At 42.9% G+C, this 23869-nt stretch overlaps 1 protein-coding gene across 4 annotated transcripts in view; it reads left to right on the top strand.

The window, feature by feature from the left end:
- Positions 1–3378: 3378 nt before the first annotated feature.
- ADAMTS20 (ADAM metallopeptidase with thrombospondin type 1 motif 20) overlaps positions 3379–23869 on the top strand; it is a 174393-nt gene continuing 153902 nt past the window's right edge. For all 4 annotated transcript variants that reach the window (XM_007061782.3, XM_043548992.1, XM_043548987.1 and 1 more), the window contains exons 1-2: positions 3379–3526; positions 4537–4883. In XM_007061782.3, coding sequence (XP_007061844.3) covers positions 3436–3526; positions 4537–4883 — 438 coding nt within the window. In that variant the 5' untranslated portion in view covers positions 3379–3435. The remainder of the gene's footprint in view (positions 3527–4536; positions 4884–23869) is intronic.

Genomic DNA, 23869 nt, shown 5'->3' on the forward strand with positions numbered 1-23869 from the left:
GTCCATAATAATGGTAATTGACCTTCATATTTTTGTGTGTCTGTACTGCTTAGAAATGGGTAGGGATGGTGTACTATATGTTTGTATAGTACTAAGCTCACAAGCTCCAGGGGCCTCCTGTCACCAAGCAATGGTTAAATATTTTTTAATATCTAAGAAAAATCCCAGGCAAAAAATGTCAAACTGGAGTTGAGGTATAAAGCTGGATACTGAAAGCTAAGGTTACAATAGACAGAACCACTAGAAAGTAAGGAAATGCACAGTTAGGGTCACTGTCCTAAACAATCTTACTCTGCCCCTGTATCAGAATGTCTTTACAAGAAATAAATACCAGGAGCTACCATCCACTATTGCTTAATTGCATCAATTACTCTAAATACTGAGCACTTATCCAACTGTACTGTACTGTACTGAATGCTTGTGGATAGATCACTGTTACAGCATTTAAAGTGAAAAATACCTCTCTTTACAAATTACAGTGAACATACCCACTTTCTTTAAGACCATACCCAGTTATCCAAGGGAGACTTTTACCTAAAGGCACTCCCAAAATTGAGCACATTCAGTATAATCATTCAGGAAAAGGTGCTCAATGTATACAGGTTTTCAACTCTAAAAGTGTTATTTTACTGCACCACATAGCATGGATTTGTTAGTCTCTAAGGTGCCACAAGTACTCCTTTTCTTTTTGCGAATATAGACTAACACAGCTGCTACTCTGAAACCATGGATATATAGACACTGTAGTTGGAGATATGAACATCTCAAAGATTTCAGTGAAAAATAGTGAAAGGCTGCAAAGTGGAAAAGGATCACCCTTACATATCATAGACATATACAAGACCAAGCCCAGTACTTTAGGTTTCTTCAGCTCCACTGACAACTAAGGAAACAATGTGGATTTAAAGAAAGTCATGCTTGTGTCTGGCCAAGCTGAGCTCAGCACAAGACCTGCGGTAGGGACAAAGGTAATTTTATTTCACTTTTCTGATTCCCTGATTCTGGGGCTGACCAGTGGCTGGTTTGGCCCCCAACATAAGTTAGAGCAGTCCTGAAGTTGCTCCAATTTAAACCCAACTACCTAAAGGAACCATTCTGGCAGCGAGTGTGTGTGGTGGTGGTGGATGTTACCAGCTCCAGGCTGCCTGTGGACATTCTGCTCAGTATTGCTAATGCTACCTTTTTTTTATTTTATTTTTTTATTTTTATTTTTATTTTGAGTGAAGGGATTTTGGCTGGGCTGGAGCTGAGTCTGGCCACGAGGGAGAAGCTCTAGCTCTTTAATGAATTTGAGGCCTGCTTTGGGGGAAGGAAGACCCCTTTGATTGGCTGCCTGCCCCACTTGTCTGTCCCTTAGAGCAGAGCAACCAGAGTTGCTGTAGGAAGAGCTCCCTACTGCCTCTCCCCGCAGCTACCTAAAGTTGTTCTCACAGGAGCGAGCAGAAATAGCTCAGCAGCTCAGAACAGCTCCTGCTCCTTCTTTCTACTCCCTTCTGTGAGCAGTTGACAGGATTCCTCTACTCCTTCCCCCTGCAAAACCAAACTTGGGAAGGAGCAGGTGTGTGGGAGTGAAAATCCCTTGGAGCTGCCCCCCAACCTGGAAGGGAAGAGGGGACTGTGCTACAGCTTTCCCCTTCCAAGCCTGGAAGAGGGAGGGTGTGAAGAACCCCAGGAAGAGCAATGGAGAGGGGATGAACTGCTGGAGGGTTGGGGGCTGTGTGGGAGCAGAACTGATGGGGGGCCAAGGCAGTTTTGATCTGGAGGTTGGGAGCAAACATAATTGAGGAGCAGAAGTGGGGATGAGAGCTTTTGCAGTGCAGGCCGGAATTACCTTACCCATTACATTTTGGATAGTGGGCAACACTAATTCTCTCTCTCACACACATGATGGGCAGGGGAGGTATAAAAATCAAGACACCAACCCCCTCCCCGTATAATCTTTTTTAAAAAGTTCATGTTTTGGGGTGTCTGATTTATGATCTCTCGAGGGGGTCCAACTCAAGATTTTTGATCTCTTGAGGTTGGCAATACTACACTTCTTCTTATTGCCAGATTACTGTCTTTCAAATACCTCTTAAAAACGTTTCCATAAAGCTAGTAATCTGGACCATAATCATTATGTGATTGACCCAGTGCTTTCCTGAATAGTTGGTTAAGGGTTTTTATGACAACTGCTCCCACACAGCAAACTTAAGGCGACCTAGTGTAACAGAAAACCAAGTCCATGATGTTTACAGCCACAGGCTACAAACTTCTTAAAATCCTTATCCTTCAAACAAAATCCTTAACCAAAATGGCTCCATTTTACACCTAATGTGCAATGGGTAGAAGGTCAGTGTGGGAGGTTGGCAAAATTAAGGTTTTTAGGTGATCATTGCTGTGTATTTCCACGCTTAATGGAGCTCTTTTTTTTTAATTTGAGCATAAACAGTTGAACTTCCAGGCTTTTCAAGTGTTTGTGTTTTGTAGACTAGGACAATGGGCTCTGAGTACATTTCTTATTGACACATATTTCCAGGCTTACCTCTAGAGTCACAAAAAGTTTTGGCTGAGGATTGTGTATTTTTGGTTGGCGAGGGCATGAAAGCACTTTGAGATGAACTCTTATGTGTAGTTTCAGAGTAGCAGCCGTGTTAGTCTGTATCCACAAAAAGAAAAGGAGTACTTGTGGCACCTTAGAGACTAACACATTTATTTGAGCATAAGCTTTCGTGTGACCTACAGCTCACTTCATCGGAGGGGGCTGTGGGAGGCAGGCTGAGTGTGGTGCATAGCCCCCCCCCCCCCCACATACTGTAGCTCACGAAAGCTTATGCTCAAATAAATTTGTTAGTCTCTAAGCAGCCACAAGTCCTCCTCTTCTTCTTATGTGTAGGTTTCTGTAGTTGGGAGTGATTATTATTATTCATTACACTTTGCGGTGCCTGATTGTGTCAGACAGCAAGAGAGAGAGTGTGTGTGTGTGTGAGATGGAGTGGCTGGAGTGAGCCGGCTCCACTCATTGGCCAGGTCCCTGCCCCAAGGGGGCGGGCAGTCTCTTTGATCGGGGGTCCTGGGATGGCCACGGACTGAGTGAAGCTGGCATGCTGCTCCTCGCTTCCCCACAGGCTGCGGGAGGAGGGGAAGAACCGCCCTCGCCCACCCCGGCGCAGAGAGCGAGCCGAGAGCGAATGCCAGAGTGCAGGCGGGGGGGAGCCGGGAAGGGGCTGCGGAGCGGGCAGCGTTCTGAAGGAGTAGCGGGGAAGCCGGGAAAGGAAGAGACAACGCAGGGGACAAGGGTGGGCGCCAGGAACATGAAAGAGCCGAGCCGTGCGGGGTCGGCCCAGCCGGGTGGCGGCTGCGGCTGCTGAAGCGGGCGCTGCTGCTGGAGCAGCGGCGGCGCGGGGGGGTGCGGGGGCGGGGGAGCTCCGCGGCGGGGCGCCCCCGGAGCGAGCCATGCGGGTTGCGAAGTGGCTAGCGGGTCTGCTGTGCCCGCTCTCCCTTCTCATCACCAAGTCCTGGGAAGTCCGGTTTCACCCCTCGCAAGGTAAACAGGCGGCAACAAAGAAGGCTGGGCTCGGCCCCGAGCGGCGGGGCGTCCCCGGGCAGCTGGAGGTGACACCGCGGCGCGGTGCTTTCGAGGAACGCGGCGCCCGGGTGGTGGTGGCGGGGCGCTCGCGGGGGGAAATCCCGGCTCCCTGGAGGGCGCTGGGAATGGTGCCGCTGATGTCAGGGGGGCCGGGGTTTCACCCCCCGTTTGTAAGTGCAGGGAAGGAGGGAGGGGTGTGTGTGTGTGTGTGTGTGTGGTGTTCAGCACGTGCCAGGGTCGCGGTGCGTGTGGGGGGGGGGGCACGCGTGTGAGTGTGGAGCGCATATTCCTGTGTGTTTGTGCGGTGTGTGTAACTGGAATGGGGGGTGTGTGTGAAAAAGAGAGAGGGGTTGTGTGTGCCCTGAATGTGAGGGGTGCAAAACGGAGTGGGAGTGAACGTGTAGTACCTCATGTCAGTGGGGGGCATCTGTGGGGAGGCTGTGGAGCCTAGATTGGCGGGGTGGGTCAATAGGGACTGTGTGGCATAGGGTATGTGAGTGGGGTTGTGGGAGGCAGGCTGAGTGTGGTGCATTCCCCCCCCCCCCCCCGCACACACACATACTGTATGTGAATGGCACTGACTTGCGCCTCTGCTTTTTACCGTGGGCATGTCAATGGAGAGGAGGCACACAGGGCAGTCTTCAGCCTCCTGCTAAGCATGCTGGGGGTCGGGGGGGGAGGCACACAGTGTGTGGGGGTGTTTGGGGCTGTGTAGGAGGCCGGTCGTGTGTACGGCAGTGGGAGCTGGTACCTACAGTATGTACGAGTGTTTGGAGTGTGTATGCACTGATAATGTATGTCTCCTGGAGAGGAGACACAGGAGGGATTCCTTTGGAGACCCAAAGTCTCCTTCCTGACCCATGTCTCCTCAAGTAAGGCAGCTGCATGTTAGTGGGCAAGTTTTGGATAAAAGTATGGCTCATTTCCACACTGTTTGGTAAGGATGGCTCTCTTTCTTCCTGTTGCAGAGACCTTAGTGAAGGAACTCTCTTCCTACGAGATAGTCACACCTACCCGAGTGAATGAATTTGGAGACGTTTTCCCTCACACACATCACTTCAGGAGGAGGAAAAGGAGCTTGGAGGCACCAGGGGAGCCTGCTGCTTTCAGGACACATTACCAGCTCAATGCTTATGGGCAGCTCTTCCAACTGAACTTGAGCACTGATGCAGGATTCATTGCTGCTCATTATAAAGTGATGCATGTGGGGTCCCCACAGGAGCTGCCCTCCTCTGACTTGCGCCACTGCTTCTACCGGGGGCATGTCAATGCACAGGAGACACATACGGCTGTCTTCAGCCTCTGTGGTGGCCTGGTAAGCATGCTGGTTATTGCTTCCTATTCTCCTTCATTCATTTCTTTCCCTGTTTGAAAGAGGCTCCTTTGCAGCAGAGCTCAGTCTGAAATTCTCAAGCATTATTCGAGGTAGCTGGTCATGCCAGGAGTAAGTGTAGGTGTTGGCACTGTGTTGTATTGATGATTCTTTTTTGGTGAGCTATATGCATGCCATTTTCATAAGATCTGCTACTAGCATATTATAGGATTGTTTGGTATGGCATTTTAACACAGAAAAAACTCTGCCTCAGAAATACAATAAACCAGTGTTTTGATTAAGTGATGCTGTAAATCAGCATTAAATGTTATATATGTACAGACGGGTAAGAAGTCAGGACTAGTGATGTGGTGTCCTGGGATAGCCAGGGAAAGGCTAGTGCCTGTACTATTTCCTCCTCTGCTTCCACAAATGCTGTAGGAAAAGAAGATGAAGAAGAGAAGCTCCCAGTGTTCCCTGTGCCACAATCATCCAAATCTTCTGCATTGAAGTAAATAAAAAACCTTCTGTTGACTTCAGTGAGAACAGAATTAGGCCATGTATATACTGAGCTAGTGAGAGCCATAAAGCTAAGTAGATTTGTTTTATTTACTCTTCTGACTCCCACCCTGAGCTACAAAATATGAGAACTGGCCTTTTCCTCTTTATTTACAAAACACAAACTACCCAACACTCTTTGAAGATTACATTGGTTTCTTCTTTTGCCACTTTTATCAATTTCTTGTTTTTTCAGTGTGATAATACTGCTTTATATTAAAACAAGGATGACATTATAAAGCAGTTATTTAAGTTATCCTGTCTAATATTTGGTATTTTATAGATCAAGCATTCTAAACTTGTAATGATAAAATTGTATCTCAGAGCTGTTTAATATCAAGCAGTACGTATTGACACAGAGTATATTTTTGTTTTAGTTAAACCAAACCAAAACAAAAAAACCCACTTAAAACATATTGCAGATGTGGTAAAGGAGTAAGATATAGGGCTTATCTACACTTAAAACACTACAGCGGCGTGCTGCTCTTCAGTGAAGACACTACCTATGCCGACGAGAGGGATTATCCCATCAGCATAGGTATTGCACCTCCCTGAGAGGCGGTTTAATTGAGGTGTTGTGGGGTCTGGATTTTTTTACACCTCTGAGTGATGTAGTTACACCAACCTAATTTCCAAGTGTAGACTAGGCCATAGAGTGAAGGCTGTTATGTTCATTAGACCTGCCATCCAAGCACAATGTTATAAAACATTTCCCTTTAAAAATATGATTGTGTAATTGCTGCTATGTTAATTTAGGACTAGATTGTGTACAGGCCTAGTCCCGTGCTGTCATGCATGCAAGTAAAAGGAGTAAGGCTTTTAGGTCTGGGCATTGGGGGCACAAGGGCTGCATATACTATACTCTTCCCTATGAGCACTTGAGCAAGGAAGATGCAGAAAATAGAGCAGAGCTAGCTGGATGTGAGTGGGGGGATTATGCAGCAATTTACAAAAGGCTGACAAATAGCATACTCCCTTCTGCGACAGTGTTAAAAGGGGAGCCCCAGAGGAAATTGTACTTCAGAGGGGTGTCTTTGCTCAATTCCTTCCATGTGCTCCTTTTGGGATGGTGTAACTATGTGCTATTGTATACTCAGACCTGAGCCTGCAGACTCAGTCTAGCCCTAAAACATTGACTATTTGAGCTGAAAAAGTAAACAGTCCAGACCAGAGACTGTTTTAATGTGCATATCCAATCTTGCTTTTGAAGCATCCCTAATAAATACTGATGTACATCATAAAAAATGAAAAAACAACTCCATCCAAAACCCTACCAAAACAAAACACTATATTGCACATACAATTCTCCCTCTTGGGAGAGGATGAGAAAGAAAAAATGAGCCACATGTGTGATATGTTCATCATGTTTAATGTTTTATTGAAAGGTGCTCAGATTAGATTGATATAATAAGCTGCAGCGAACAGATCTTTCTCCTTTTACAGTTTTCATTATCTAGGAACTCCCATCCCATGTAAAGCAGTTTTTCACTACTTAAAGGGACATCACTAACCTGAAAGGCACAACTATCTGAAATATTTGTACCTATTGTATTTATAAATAATATGTAAGCTTACTGGAACTGAAAGAAGTTAGTGAAAAATATTTTTCTCAATTTTTTAGTTTATTTGTGTTGTATAGTCAACAGCCAGTCTTTGTCATGTATAGTTTTAAATGGGACTAGTCATGGAGAAAGTACTACTGTGAGTAAGTATAGTAGAATCTAGCCCTTAGTTATTTTATAACCCTTTATTGTAATTATATTGGGACAAATCATGTCTCTTAGTGGGACACATTTTCTCCATGTTAAACCCAGTTACTTGAGCCTGGCATGTGGAAGTGAAGGGTAGGGGAGGATTTCCCTCATTGCAATTCCCAAGAAATCAGAAGTGAGTGAAGTTTGAGAGGCTGTTTTGAGCCAAATGATGACAGTTATGTTCTCCAGTTTCATATGCTTCAGGGGGACTGCTACGGACCAATGCTGTAAAAGTTAAGGGGAAAAAACAGGACTTAAAAATGCTACAGGAAAATTAAATTTTTTTTTAAAAATTGCTCTGAAGATGTATACAATGTACCCGAGAGTGATCAGAAGTTTAGTTGGTAAACCAGGTACTCAATACCCACTTAATCTCTTTGGCATCCTTCTCCACTTCCCTGACTTCATCCACATCCTTCAGTACTGCCTCCTAAGTTCCTACTCTCTTCCTGTTTGTATCCCTGACTCCAGTCACCCTCTCAAGCTTCTGCTGCTCTTTCTGACCTCAGTGTAAGCTGCTCCCAAGAGCATATATGGTTGCACAGTACCCAGGGAACATTGCTTAAAGGCTGTTGACAAATTGTGTGCACTTTTGATGTGTTACATGGCAGAGCTTTCACTAGGTTCAGGGATGTAAATGGCAGGGGGAGGTTAAGAGGTTATTAGGGAGCTTGTAATAATTGCAGGAGGGAATCTATAATTAGGAAAGTTGGGGATGCAGTCAAAGGCAGGAGGTTAAGTGGGCTCACAGTTGGACTTCTGATCACTTGCAAGCAGACAATTTACATCTTTTGAGTGATTTCTAAAATTTCAAACTTTATTTTCGTAAGTTCTATTTCTTTGTTTTTGTTTTTGCTTTTACTGCATTAGTCAATTTTAGCTTCCTACAAGAGTGGGAAACAAGGTCTCCTGTGGATGTCACTGGCTGCATGTGGACCAAAGTGGCCTCTCAAACATTATCCAGACAGGAAAAAACAAAAGAGGTAAAAATTCATTTAATTTTACAAGTTGATTGAGAAATACAGGGAAATACTATTGAAAAGAATATTTCAATATAGTAGATGACACCGTTATTTAATAATCATGACTGGAGTGAGTCTTCAGTTCAAGGTAGCTCCTATCTAAAGAAAAAGTGAGAATTAAAAAAAAAATTAAACTATTTAATGCTGCAGAAACAGTAGGCTCAGCCCCTTGAGGAGCATTGTGTTGTTCTTGAGACAGACACAGGGATATGTTGTTGGACTCTAGAGAGATATAAACCATTTTCCGCAGCTGGAAGGATGGGTTGGCCAATCTCTTGCCAAATGTTATCCCCTTCTTTCATTGCTGCAGAAGACTCCAAATCCAGCATGGTTCTATTGTGGGGTTGTGTGTGTGGGAAGGGAGTATGTGTAGGGATACGTGGAGCCTTTTTGCAGGTGCAGTCCTTGTATGTAGTACAGATCCCAGCTTGTCTCTGTTCAGCAGAGTTTGGGTGTGGCATAAAGCCACTGGATCTTCTATTACATGAAGCACAGAAAAACAGAAGTGGTAAGGACTAAAGCAGTGTCAGGTGTGTAATAGTCTTCAGAGTAACTTAATTGTCACCTCTGTCGCTTAAGCAGAGAATTTTTTTCAGACCCTTTTGGTAATGCCCCTCTTCTCCACACTAAACCTGGCTATTCTGATTTTGGGAGAGGGGGGAGAATTTGGGCCTAAGCGTTGATCTCCAGAGCTTCCTCAGTGCAAGAGGTTTTGTTTGTTTTGTTTTAATAGGGGGTCGGTGGATCACCTTTCTGGGGATTCTGAAAACAATTGTGTCTGCTACTAAGTAGGAGTGTAGTAACTTCTTTTCAAGAAAAGTAAACAGTCCTGGAATTTGTTTTACTGAAGTGTTATTTTTAATTATATTTGGTTAAAAATTGGATGGTCATCAGAAACTGGTACTAACATATGCCAGTGGTTAGACTCATCTGGAATTACATTATACAGATAACAGCCCACTGGTATTTGTTTTTTCCCTCTTTAATGTAGTTAAAGTACAACAGTACTCGTGAATTGGAATAAATTGGGTTTTCAAAGAAAACTTTTACAGTGCTTGTCGCTGGATGCTAAATTTTCCTTTTAGGTAACATTTAATTTTAACTAATAGTTACTTCCTAACTCTGAAGAAGAGATTAGTGTGCAGAAGCTCAGTTAAGCATATAACGTACATGAGCATCAGTATTATATCATGTAACCCTTCTACCCTTCAGAGTTGGCAGCAACAAGGGCCGGGTTCAGTATCTAGGGGTTCCTTCCAGTAACACAATGCAAAACCGGCTCGAGCCCCCACCCAGTGACCTGGGACAAATATATACCACCCCTGCTGAGCGCCTCCAAGAGGCAATACTTCCCCTCTCGCAAGCACAGAGTCTGAGTGTAGCAAAAGCCTTTTAATAAACAGAGAGAAACAATGTGGCATTATGTTGGGGAAACACCACCAACAGGATTCATAACACAACCCATGAGCAAAAAAACCCACCCCAAGCAAATTGGGGTGTGTCCTTTCCCTTTGGTTCTTGAGTCCCGCAAAGTCACCCAAAGTCCCAAAAGTCCAACAACCCAGAAGTCTCTGTCCCTGGTCAGTGCAGCCCCAGAGTTCGAAAGTTTATCTGCAGAGTTTTACCTCCCGAGCTGGGTGGAGATGGGGAGGGGGTGGGGGTTAAGGGGCACCTTACGTGATCCAAAGCCGATTGCCCCACCTCTCCATGGAGCTCCGCTCCACCCTGCCAGCCATCCCACAAATTGCTCCGCTCTGCCAGCTACCCCCATGAGCTGTTCCAGCCATCCCACAAACTGCTCCGCTCCACCAGCCGCTCTGCTCTGCCAGCCGTCCCATGAGCCGCTCCAGCTGTCTCGCAAACTGCTCCGCAATATATCTTCAGGCTCCCCCAGTACTTAACACTACACTCAGTGATTTCAGCTTTTAGTAAGTTTAGCTCTTTTGTGATTTCAGCTTGTAGTAGCGGAGCCTCAGTGCTGGTGCACCATTGGCCCAAAGCGAATTCAGCTCAGCAGCCTGTAACTAGACTGCTAATAGAATCAAAATTAGCTCTGATATTCCACAGTAGAGAGAGGAGAAAGTGCAATTAGCATCTAAGGCTCTTACCAGGGGGCTATACCACCAGATACTAATATCTATCCCCAGCCTCTCACAATTCACTGAGTTTTGGGACCCATGTCCCTTGCCTAGCGAGTGCTACGTAGTTGATGGCAAGTCCCTCCTTCATAACAAAAGGCCAAGTACAGTTCCACTGTCCTTGATTCACATAATCAGGATAATAACAATTTATTCTTCCTGCCCCAATAACAGAGAAACTGGGGATCCCACAGCAGCCAGAGTGACCATTTGGGCAGCTATGGGCTCATGCTAGGCGGGGTGGGTGTGCCTATGCAAATGAGATCAGCCCCTGCTGTTCTTTTCCACAACTTGCCACAAATCACCACCAGATGTCAGGGTGGAGCTCATCCTGACTCTGCTTACAATCAGATGGGGAAAAGATAGGAAAAATGTTACAAACTGTCAACAATTGACAAACAATCACTCTTTGGACAAATTTAATTGCTGCTGACAAACACTTAAACATTCTGGGTTCATTAGGAATCCTCTATTCTGGTAGATGAAGCTGTAACCCCAAATCTCCATAATATGACACTGAAATACTTCAGTACTACTAGTATTGTCATCCCTCACCAACACAAATTGGCATAAGAGACAAGAATTTACTCACTGAGTAAAACTTAAGTATTGTTATGTTTATATGTAAGCAAAAAAGACAGGACAGGAATCTGTTCAAACTCTCCAGACACTCAGTGCAATGAGAGAGAACTGGGAGTTGAATGCTTTATTTTTTCACTTGGATTTTTCAGTTGATTTTTTTCTCTGGTACTTTCTCCCTGATTCTCATGGTTTTGTCTTTTGTGCTCTCGCTTTTCCTTTCTTCAGCATGATTTGTCACTGACACTACTTCTCACATACTCTGGCCTGCTTCCTGTTAACTTTCCCTCACTGTCCATTCTTGTAGACAAGGCCAATCTCTAACTAAATGGGTTTTGCATATGTCACACTTGAACAGCCATTTGTAACTAAGAGAATATTTTATTGACAACACAGTTGTCTCAAGGCTCCTGAGTCTCACTTTGCCTGTCATAGAGTGAACAGCACAAATGTTTAAGCTCTCACTTTTGCTTTACAATCTTTTGTTAGGCTCCCCCCCGGCCCCAGTCTAGTCAGGGATTCTACCTAAGGGGACATTTAAATGTGTGAAATAGAAGAGTAGGAAAATTATTTAGTGCTCTTTATGACCATATCATGTGAGCATGTCTAACAGGATCTCTCTGCCTCTCATGGCAAAACTCAGTCATTGTGTATGGTGGCTTCTGAGTGATCAAAGGTATCTGCCTCAACTGAAATCAAGGAAGAGCAACCATCAACAGCTGAAGAACCAACAACTCATACGAACCTGTGACTCTAAAGTGAGACATGCCCTTAGAGCAGGGGTGGGCAAACTTTTTGGTCCGAGGGCCACATCTGGGTGGGGAAATTGTATGCAGGGCTGGGGCTGGGGTGCGGGGTGCGGGAGGCAATGCAGGATGTGGGAGGAGGTGCAGTGTGCAGGAATGGGCTCAGGGCAAGGGATTGGGGCAGAGGAGGGGTACAGGGTATATGAGGGGGCTCTGGGAAGGGGGTTGGGGTGCAGGAGGGGTGTGGAGTGCAGGAAGGGGCTCAGCGCTGGGGTGCAGGAGGGGTGTGGACTGCGGGAGGGAGCTCAGGGCAGGGGGTTGGGGTGCAGGAGGGGAGCAGGGTGCTGCAGGGGGCTCAGAGCAGGGAGTTGGGGTGTAGGGTGCAGCAGGGGGCTCAGGGCAGGGAGTAGGGGTGTAGGGGGTGTTCAGGGTGCAGCAGGGGGCTTAGGGCAGGGAGTTGGGGGGACAGGGTGCAGGAGGGTTTTGGGCTCCAGCCTGGCACCACTTACCTAAAGCAGCTCCGGGGTGGCAGCGGCTTGCACAGGAGCCAGGGCAGGCTCCCTGCATGCCTGCCCTGGCCCCACGCCGTGCCACTTTGGGAAGTGGCTGGCACCACGTCTCTGCGTGGCCCCTGGGGAAGTGGGGGGCACAGGGCTCTGCGCACTGTCCTTGCTGCACCTCCCAGTACCTCCCCCGAAGCTCCCATTGGTCGTGGTTCCCTGTTCCCGGCCATTGGGAGCTGCGGGGTGCAATGCCTGGAGGCAAGGGCAACGCGTGGAGCCCTCTGCACCCCCTTTCCCCCCCGGGCCGCAGGGACCTGCGGCACCACAAGGGGCAAACCCGCGGGCCGGATCCGAAGCCCTGATGGGCCGGATCCAGCCTGCGGGATGTAGTTTGCCCACCCCTGCCTTAGAGGCATGACTTTCTCCTCTTTTTCTCCCAGAGTGGTCTTTGATAGTTCAAGACTTTGGTGCCCAGAATGCAGGTGAGCTATCTCTTCTCCATCACAAACAAGAAAAAGATTTATTGTTAAAGCCACCTCAGTCTTGCTAGTCAAAGCTAAAATAGTGCCCACTCCTGTCCTATATCTTCTTAAATAACATAGGTCTCACTTCCAACGACTCAGTTCAGAGAAGCTAGGCTTCTGTTATCCCAGTTATTTAAGACAAACCTCATGTGTCCCCAAATGCTTCATGTAATATGGATTTATCTGAACCTGATTTCTTTGAAGCGGACTCCTGTCCAGATTAGGTATTTTCCCCATCAAAATATACCTATCTTATACGAAAATATCTCTAAATTCTTAGTACAATGAATTCTTAGGACAAAATTGTACTTGATAATAGGTGGGTTGCATCTAATTCTTGTTTCACCCTCATGGATATAAGCTAACATTTTAGAAAGAAAAAGTTGTGGACTCCTTACCATAAAGTAGATACCATAGTTGCAAATTGCTCTCGAAAATTCTCTGTCTTCTGATTGAGGGGAATGTCACACTCCAAACTCTCTAGGACAAACATGGACATATTCTCTGCAGAGATCCTATGAATTCTACTGTCAACTGTCTTTCACCAGTTTTATGCAACCACAACCTTGACTATGTATTGTTGAGCTTTCACCTCTGTATGTGACCCCTCTGAAAGTATACAGAGGGATTTCCACATACATCTTATATTATATTGTGACACTTACATGATATACATATTTATTTGGATTTGGACACCTATCCCAGGCTCTGAGTGCATTGACAAATCATTGTATAAACAGTTCATAATAAAAACAAGAAGAGCAGAACAGCAGCAAACCTGTCAGCAGGAAACAAAACTTCCACACTTCAGTTTTCCCCAAACTCCACACGCCTTCTGCTCTCCCTGGACACATATGCAAATAGATAGGCTTTTAAGCATGCCCCAAAGGTCAGCAAATTCTGGCAGCTATTATTATTTCAAACCATGAGGTGTGTGTGGGAGAGTGAATTCTACATCTGAGGGTCCCTCACAGAAAATGACCTGTCTGCAGTCCTGCTCTCTTACAAACCAAAGGGATTTCAGCCTGAGTGCTACAGGCGATCTCATCTGCAGCATTTTCACACAGGAGAGATGCTGGCTCTCATACAGGCAGGTCCCAAACCTTTTAAGGCTTATAGGACTAAACTAACACGTTAAGTTTCACCTGCAAACCAACTAGTAGCCAGTGGAGATCACAGAGGGTTGGTCTCATGTGCTCTTGGGAAAAGAGCCGCTTATTAAGCAGTCTATAACACATACTTCACTCACTTTAGCTTCCAGTTGATTTCAGATGTAGCCTTATGTAAAGTGTATTGCAGCAGACTGGATTATGGTAGCAAGGTCTGTAACTGTGAGAAGAGGTCACAGTCTCCTGACTCACTGTATATTGAAAAAAGCAGTTCTAGTCACCACTGCTGTTTGATCATCTAAAAACAACTGAAAAGCTACCAGGACCTCAGAATTATGTACTGGAGTGGCACGGGGTGGATACACGTCCTATCTCTCATCCCTAGCAAAGGGATCAATATAATCTTTGTCATATCTTCTGGTTACTTTGCCAAGTTTATCATCGTCATCATCTCAATTTTATTAGTTTTGAACCATGACCAATTTGTGCGCCATGACACAATCTCTACCAGACACTGGGGGGGAGATACTTAATCATACCCTATGAGTCTCACAAACTGGAGATATAAAACTGGTTGTGATCAGCATAATAAGACTTTAGAATCCAGTTCTTCTCACTACCTCTCCTAATAGTCCCATACACGATGAACAGGAGAAAGCTCTCCGACTGTTAGCCATCAGGATAGGAGATGTATTCTTCTTCCTCTAGTGAGAATGCGAAGTGCCTCCACACAGATCCAGGAAGTTCTTGTTAAACAGTATTTGGGATATTTGAGTTGGTGACAGTTTATTAAATATTTTTGAAGGACAAAAGTCAGGGGTATAAGTTCCACCAAAACCTAAGAACATAAGACTGGCCATACTGGGTCAGACCAAAGGTCCATCCAGCCCAGTATCCTGTCTACCGACAGTGGCCAATACCAGGTGCCCCAGAGGCAGTGAACCTAACAGGTAATGATCAAGTGATCTTTCTCCTGCCATCCATCTCCACCATCTGACAAACAGAGGCTAGGGACACCATTCCTTACCCATCCTGGCTAATAGCCATTAATGAACTTAACCTCCATGAATTTATCCAGTTCTCTTTTAAACCGTGTTATAGTCCTAGCCTTCACAACCTCCTCAGGCTCAGAGTTCCATAGGTTGACTGTGTGCTGAGTGAAGAAGAACGTCTTTTTATTTGTTTTAAACCTGCTACCCATTAATTTCATTTGGTGGTCCCCAGTTCTTATATTATGGGAACAAATAAATAACTTTTCCTTATTCACTTTCTCCACACCACTCATGATTTTATATACCTCTATCATATTCCCCCCTTAGTCTCCTCTTTTCCAAGCTGAAAAGTCCTAGCCTCTTTAATCTCTCCTCATATGGGACCTGTTCCAAACCCCTAATAATTTTAGTTGCCCTTTTCTGAAATTTTTCTAATGCCAGTATATCTTTTTTGAGATGAGGGGACCACATCTGTACGCAGTATTCAAGGTGGGGGTGCACCATGGATTTATATAAGGGCAATAAGATAGTCTCAGTCTTATTCTCCATCTCTTTTTTAATGATTCCTAACATCCCATTTGCTTCTTTGACTGCCGCTGCACACTGTGTGGACGTCTTCAGAGAACTATCCATGATGACTCCAAGATCTTTCTCCTGATTAGTTGTAGCTAAATTAGCCCCTATCATATTGTAGTATAGTTGGGGTTATTTTTTCCAATGTGCATTACTTTACATTTATCCACATTAAATTAACGTGTTGAAATGGATCAGAATGTGTATCAGTGATTTTTATAAGGTTTCTTTTGGGTTTATGACTCATTCCACATGAAGCAGCACCACCTCCTGATGTGGGAGAGAAAAATAATCTCATGGTATGTATCTTGTTATATTTGACACACAAGTGCATCTGAACTAAGACTGAAAATGGAAACTCATCTCCATTTGCTTATAAATGCCACTGAATAGCAAAAGAACTAGCTGATTTGCTGTCAGGCTTACTACTTCGATAATATCTTGCTCTGGTTTGAGTTGGGCAGTTGTGTCCCATTCTGGACTTTGGAAAGTTTGGGGAAGAAGGTGATTATATGTGTGTACTCACCGAAGTGCTATATGGGTCATTAACCATGCCTATCACTCTTCTTCAGGTGTTTAAACTTTCCTTGTGTCTTTGCTGGCCTATCCGAACTTCCTTTCAGAACCATTTTGTGGAAGAGACCCTGGGTTTCCTCACTTTTCACAGACTGCTCCAGTAGTTATTTCTCTTCTGTCTCAGCCTTCCTTAAGATCTTAAGAGAGTTTTGTTCATCTTGTATCTAACAGTGCTTGTTTACAAGCAAACCGTTATCTATCACCATTCCAGATATCTTAAACAGAACAAATTTTATTTGGCATGGAATTGAAAATAAATAAAAAATCAAAATAATAAAAGGTAAGTCCATACAAAATATTGAAATAACTAGGCTAATACCACTATAGAACTCGTTAGCTAGGCTCTGCATTTAAATACAAAATATGAGTTAAACCAGTGGTTTTCACCCTGTGGTTTGCGGACCCCTAGGGTGAAACTAAACTTCGACTATGTCTAAGGTTTCCAAAAAGGTCCGCACCTCCATTAAAATTTTTTTACTTGTCCACAAATGAAAAAAGGTTGAAAACTACTGAGTTAAGCTATATAAAAACCTTATGTGCTAATAAGACCTTTCATCTCTGCTTCTAAGCTGATAGCTTCCTCAGAGGCCTATCCTGTCCTTTTCTTTGCAAGTTTGTATGATATGATGCAGCAAAATGTATGCAGGATCAATCTCTCTCTCTCTGTGTAGTTGGTATATCTTTGAGCCCATTTATATTGCAAATGCAACCAATTTACAAAACCTGATTACAGTGCTTTTGACTTCCAACCTAGTTACAGTGTGGTTGCTATTTATACTGTAGATGTGTTAAAACTTCAGACATGTAAAAGTTTATGTTAACTGTTTCATATCCCAAGCTTTAGCAAGCTTGTGCAATATGGTTATCATCTACACTGCTAATTGCAAGTGTTGTAACTAGGTTGTCTGAGTTGGCTGTATTTGAAGTTTAAATAGATCCTTTGTGTAACTAGCATCCCTTTGTTGATAGTCTTTGTGGCTTTATATCTGTATGGTAAGAACCCAAGTGTTAAACATTAGCATGTTGATCACTACCTCATCAATTAGCTTAAAACTTAATATACATTGAGTTAACTCAAACTTAGTTTAAACATTGTATTGTGAAGTGTTAACATATTTGATTATATTGTTTATTCTTTGTCTCTTGATACACCAACTTATAAGGACCTCCTAATTTGTATGGTTCTGTTTATATATTGTTTCATTTAATTATATATTATTTCAAAAGGAGTTTGTCCGTTTCAGGCATGTGCAACTCCCAGTTAACTCAGTAAGATTTAAGCTTGTGTAAATATGGGGAGAATTTGACTCCCTGGTATGTAATTGGGTTTGAGGCAATCATTGATAGAGTCTAGTCAATTGCTCTACAGAGATATTTGGCAGATTCAGTTTGTTTCAAAATTATTTTTGTTTTTATGTAGTATTTAGTAGTCTTTACCATTCCATTGGGAAGTGCTGAGAAACAGTAATTAATAAATAATAATGCTGAAATCCCATTTAAAATAAAGAAATTGTTCAGAATAGCATGAGTATTAGGAAAATGACTTACTGTATGCTATTTTGGTTAGACTGAAAAATATGCAGTTTCCTTAAATATTTTAAAGAGTTTTTATAGGTTATTCAGGTTTTGGTATATATTACTGTGAATTTCCCATGCCTTATTTCTATTTAATGTGGAAGGTGTTTATTCATGTGATTTGTAATGCTCAGCAGTATTGATCTTTGTGATAATTCATACGAGCTGACACTTGAGTTGTCCGCTTCGATTTAGTTGACATAATATATAAACAACTTTGTTCAGACAACTAGACTTGTAGATGAGATTATCTGTTTAAGTGGTTTAATGGTCATATTTAAGGAAAGCTTAATGCTGTTTAAACGAAGTTAAATCAGTGTTTAATCAGCAGTTGAATTAAATTTTCCTCTCCTGTCCAATCATATTCACATTTCGAAGCGCGCACAATATCTTGGATATAGAACTTTAAAACTGTTTATGCATTAATGGGAATAATGATCACCTGTTGCATAATGTGACCAAGTAACTTTTTATCCTTGTGTGTTGAGTGGTCCTTACTAGACTTCTAAATATTGTCATATTTTTGTGTGGCTCATTCTGAGGTAGTAACAAATAGAGCTGGTCAAAAAGTGGAGAGGGGAAATTTTGGAAAAAAAACCCACCCCTTTTTTCAAATTTCAATATTTAATTGAAATTTTGAAACAGTTTGAACAGGTTTATAGTTGATCAAAAAAGGGAAAAAATGAGTGAAAAATTTGTTGAAGCATATTGTTTGATTTTTAAAATTCAAAATTTCATCAGTCTTGAAATTCAAAAATTTTCTGCCATCTCTGGTAACAAGGGACAGAAACATATGTAGCAAACTTTTTCCTGTTTCTCAGAGTTGAACTAACCTGGGCATAGGCAGTTCCAAATTAGAGTGATGGAGGGGTAGAAATATAGATTCTTAGCTTCTATTTATTTCACTGGGTTTTAAGAACAAATAACAAGACAAGCTCCCCTGTCATATAAAGTCTTATAAACTCAATTTACAATGAAAATGTGCTATAGTGTACAGTACATCTTCCCGTGTAATACACATGAATATTGTTTTCCCTCATAAACTAAATATCACAACTTTCTGTCAACACAAGATGCAAATCGCATATTAAGTTGTAATTTCTGAATTCCACAACTTCATAACAGGCATTCCTGTTAGGATATGTTTGTCATTCTTTTGTACGCGTTATGGTACTTTTGGTAAGATTGGAACATTTGGACATGTTTCCAATGTATTTCACCAGTTGAGTGGGAACTTTCTGTGGCAATTACAGTTACTGTACCTGAGAGACTAGTCAATTCAGTACAGGTCAGCTTTCCAAAGATATAGCATTAATATCTCATAATGAAGATTCACAAAAGTTGGACATGTTAGATCATCCAGTACATCTTGCAAATGAAAGATTGTTCCTTGTAGTATAGTTTTAGTGTTTTGTCCAGTTCATTTTTAACAGTCAAAATGGATGGCTTCCATCAGTTCTCCTAATATCCCCATTAGATTGTTTTGGCAATTTGAGCTCTTGATGAATATCGGTTTAGGGACTTAGTACTATCTTTTGATTTCAACATTCTCCACATGTTTTTAGAAGTACACGGAACTGTCTGCTTTATCTTGTGCATTTTTCTTAGGCGGAATTCATTTGCCTATCCAGAGTCCATTTTGGTAGGCCCGTTCACTTTTGAAAGCAGGTAGAAGCAGCACAAATTTTTTCTTTGCTGGATGCAAGGATGTTTTGCTGTGAAACAGCTCCATGATGTGGGACAGTCCATTACCTCTTTTGAGAGCAACATCCATATTCTTCACAATAGTAGCCATGTGGAGATTTTCTAAATTTGAGGATTCTGCTTTTCTTGCCTTCCTGTCTCTCCAGCCTTACTACTTACTCCCACCCACCACCCCCATTTGCCTCAAGATAAAAACTGCAAAATTGGAACCTTCCAGCTGGGTCGCCTCTCATTGGATCACTGAATGTCTGTGCCTAAGCTGTCTTTCCCTTTTTCTGTATTCCTCCAAGTCAAGCTATTAACTTTCTACCACCAGGGCCTTCCTGCCAGTGCAGATTACTAATGATAATGGCAGAGTGTTGTTAATAATTATAAAGAATCAAAAAGGGTACTCATCATTTGTCAGGCACCATGCGTCCTGAAGTCAGGCCTGTAGGGCTGCCAAGCAGGAGCCTTATTCTTTGCACCACCATGCTGCAAGGCTATATAGGGAAACTGCAGCTGATATCTTGCAAGCAGAGGTTACACCCACTGACTCAGAGGAATCAGTTGACTAGCAGCCAGCTGCTGATTGGTCTCTCCTAGCATAAAGCTTCCTGTTCCTTCACCCCATCCTGTGAGGCCCCCACGTGGGTGGAGCGGAGATGGGAAGAGGTGGAGCCTCGAGGGAAGAGGATGAGCGGGAGCCGGGTGGAGCACTGACAGGGCCACAGCTGGGGTGCCCACCCTTTCGGTGGCAGTGCTCCAAAGGTGTTGGGTCAGCTGTTTGGGGAGGCTTAGTCTTCCCTGGCCTCTTATACCTGCCACCTATATTGCCATGTCCTTAGGTAAGTTGTTCCAATGGCTAATTGCCTTCCCTGTTAAAGACTTGTGCCTTATTTCTAGTCTCAATTTATTTAGCTTCAGCTTTCAGCCACTGGATCTTGTTATGGTTTTTTCTGCTAGATTAAAGAGTCATCTACTATCAGAAGTCTCTACTCTATGCAGACATTTGTGGGTTATGATCAGGTCACCTCTTAATCTTCTCTTGGATAAACTAAATACATTCAGCTTCTTAAGTCCAAGGTGTGTCTTCCCAAACTCCTTTCCTTGTAGCTCTTTTCTGAACCCTTTTCAATTTGGAAACTAAGGTTAATTTCATGTTTCTGTAGTCTCTGCTGCTATACTTGTCCATGTGTTGTTCAAAGGTGCCATTAAACACCAGGTTGTAACATGTGTATTCATATATACCTCATCAATAAATTCTGTAAGGTTTTCTTAATTTCTTCTATTACTCTTGTAGGGTAGCAAGTATGTTAGTTAAGCCTAATGAAATTTTAAACTATTCAAACAGACTCCATATAGTAGACAGAATTGTTCATCCATGTAACCTAAATGTATTTTTCTTTTGATCTAATACAGACAACTGCCTAACTCATGCAGAACATCTTTGATCCATGGAATGGGTTGTTTGTCTGATGTGGATTTTTTGTTTAATTCACTCTAGTTTAGTGGATGGGTGAGGTTCTGTGGCCTGCAATGTGCAGGAGGTCAGACTAGATGATCATGATGGTCCCTTCTGACCTTAAAGTCTATGAGAATCACAGAGGTATGTGTTAGAGAAAATGACTTTGATTTTGTAATCTTTTTCTACTTATGAGATCTGCTTATGAGATCTATCTACTTTTGATATGCCTTTACTTCTTTATGGAAGTGTTTTAGACAGATTTCTGCTTATATGATTTGACATGTAACTGCAGAATGTGAGTCAAGCAAATTCCATATTCATCTCTTGGAAAAGGCTTGAACTTCTATTTCAACATGTATTTGGCAACTTGTCTGCATATATCTGTTAAGTGACTTGGGTTTTATTGGTTTTCCGCAATTCTTTTTCATTTACTGTGCTTGGAAAATGCTGTGTTTTTCTTTGGGCTAGTCCATTATCTACAATTACATCATATCTCTTGTAACATTTATGTCTCCTACAGGAATCTCACTGTCTGGCAATGCACTGGAATTTCATATTTAATCTATTATAAACTTTGCAGTAAAGTTTTTGCACATCAGAATGATATGATGTTTTTATGGATTACTGAGTTTGCCATTTATCTGATATAACATTCTGATTCAAGCGTTTTGACTAATGTTGCCAGTTTTGGGAAATGAACTAAAAGTCTCTTTGTTTTTTTGCAAAGCAGAATGTTCCACTGAAGTCTAAAATAAATTTTCATACTCATGATCACGCTGTATGGAGTTGTTCATGACCACGAGTGCCAACCTTAGGGCAGACAGTTGGAAAAGCGGGACAGATGTCCCCAGATGGTTGTTTGTTCTATAATTTAGACTCCACCAACCCAGTAACAAATGTGAACTTCTGAAGCACAATAACAATCTTACCATGGAGTCACAGGCAGTCCCCTTGGGCATGCCAGTCTATATTGTCACCCAGGCAAGTTGGACTTATTGATAAATAGTTATGTACAATAAAGACCACAAAAAATTCAGGTTACTTCCAGTCTCAAGAGACTAGTCAGTTACCGCAGTTCATTTTGTACCTCAGATTTCACACCAAAGATAATTATAGGGTTAGAAGGGACGGCATCAGTCATCTAGTCTAACTCCCTCTAAGAGGCAGGATTTGTTGTGTCTAAACCATCCAAAACAGATGGCTGTCCAGCGTCCTTTTGAAAATCTCCAGTGAAAAAACTTCCACAACCTCCGGAAGCAGTCTGTTCCATTGTCCTACTGTTTTTACAGTTAGGAAGTTTTTCTTGAGATTTAATCTAAATCTGCTATGCTGTAGGTTGAATCCATTGCCTCTTGTCCTACCTTCTGTGGCAAAAGAGAACAACTTTTCTCCATCATTTTTGTGGCAGCCTTTCAAGTATCTGAAGACCGCTATCATATCCCCCTTTAATCTCCTTTTTTCCAAACTAAACGTACCCAGTTCCTTCAGCCTTTGCTCATATGGCTTTTATTCCATCCCTTTGATCATCTCTGTCACTTGCCTCTGGATCATTTCCAGTTTCTCAGCTTCCTGTCTATACATTGGTGACCAAAACTGTACACAGTACTCAAGCTGAGGCCTAATCAGCACCGAGCAGAGCGGTGCTATCACCTCCCGGGACTTGCATGCTATACCTCTGTTAATGCAACCTAAAATTGCATTTGCTTTTTTTGCAACAGCATTGCATTACTGATTCCAACTGAGATCCTTCTAAGCAGTGCTGCCAAGCCAGTTCCCCCCCATTCTATATTTGTGCATTTAGTTTTTCTTCCGTAAGTGTAGCACGTAACATTTGTCCTTGGTAGGTGCTACGCTTTGTCTTTGTTGAATTTCATTTTGTTGTCTATAGCCCAGTTCTCCAGTTTATCAAGATCCCTCTGAATTTTAGCTCTATTCTCCAAAGTATTGGTAACCCCCACAGCTTTCTGTCAACTGCAAACTTGATCAGTATGCTTTCTATACTTATCATGTCATTAATAAAGACGGTAAACAACACCGGACCCAGAGCAGATGCCTGTGGAACCCCAGTTGAGACCTCCCACAATCTGACATAATTCCATTAATAGTTACGCTTTGTTTGCAGTTGTTTAACCTATTTTGTATCCACTTAATGGTGGTTCTGTCAAGCCCACATTTCTTCAGCTTATTTATCAGAATGTCATGTGGGACTGACATAATACTATGAGCCAATCCTAAAGCAAACTAAGGATTTATTAACTAGCAAAAAGAAATGAGTTATTTATAGATTAAAGCAAGAAACTTGTATACATATGAGTTATAGTCTGTACTTTCAAAAGATGACTGAGTTGTAGTAATCTATCAGCACTGAATGTCTTTTAAGGTTTACCCAGGTTGACTGTGGGGCTCTCTGCTTTTGTTTTCTAGTTCCAACCCTGTGAGACTCCAAACAGCAAAGAGATGAAGAACTTTCATGTCAGATATATTTATTTCCTTCTTCCAGAATTCACATTAATGGGACAAGCTTTCTTGCATGTAGCACATCTACAGGTGTGAGAGGGCCATCAGCCGAGTCTCTGTATCGTGATGCTTTACAATGGCCCATTTACTTTTAATAAAAGAAAAGGAGTACTTCTGGCACCTTAGAAACTAACCAATTTATTTGAGCATAAGCTTTCGTGAGCTACAGCTCACTTCATCGGATGCATAAAGTGGAAAGTACAGTGAGGAGATTTTATATATACACACAGACCATGAAAAAATATACATTGTAAGGAGAGTGATCACTTAAGATGAGCTATTACCAGCAGGAGAGTGGGGTGCGGGGAAAGAAAACCTTCAAAAGGTTTGCAGACTTCATTGGACCATGGCCCCCTTCTGAGAATAAAAATTACTACATGACCCCAGGAGGCGTGACTGAAGCCTGAGCCCTGCAGCCTCCAGTGGGGGGTATGTGTGTGTGTGCAAAGCCAAAGCCCAAGGATTGCAGCACCAGGCGGGGGGCTGTAACCTAATCCCTGGTGCCCAGGGTTGAAGCCAAAGCCTGAAGCCCTCAGGCTTCAGCTTTGGCCCCAGGTGGTGAGGCTCGGACTTCGGCCCTCGACCTCAGCAAGTCTAACACCAGTCCTAGTGACCCCATTAAAATGGGGTCACACCTCACTTTGGGGTCCTGACCCACAGTTTGAGAACTGC

This window comes from Chelonia mydas, chromosome 1 (assembly GCF_015237465.2).
Source record: "Chelonia mydas isolate rCheMyd1 chromosome 1, rCheMyd1.pri.v2, whole genome shotgun sequence".
Lineage (NCBI taxonomy): Eukaryota > Metazoa > Chordata > Testudines > Cheloniidae > Chelonia > Chelonia mydas.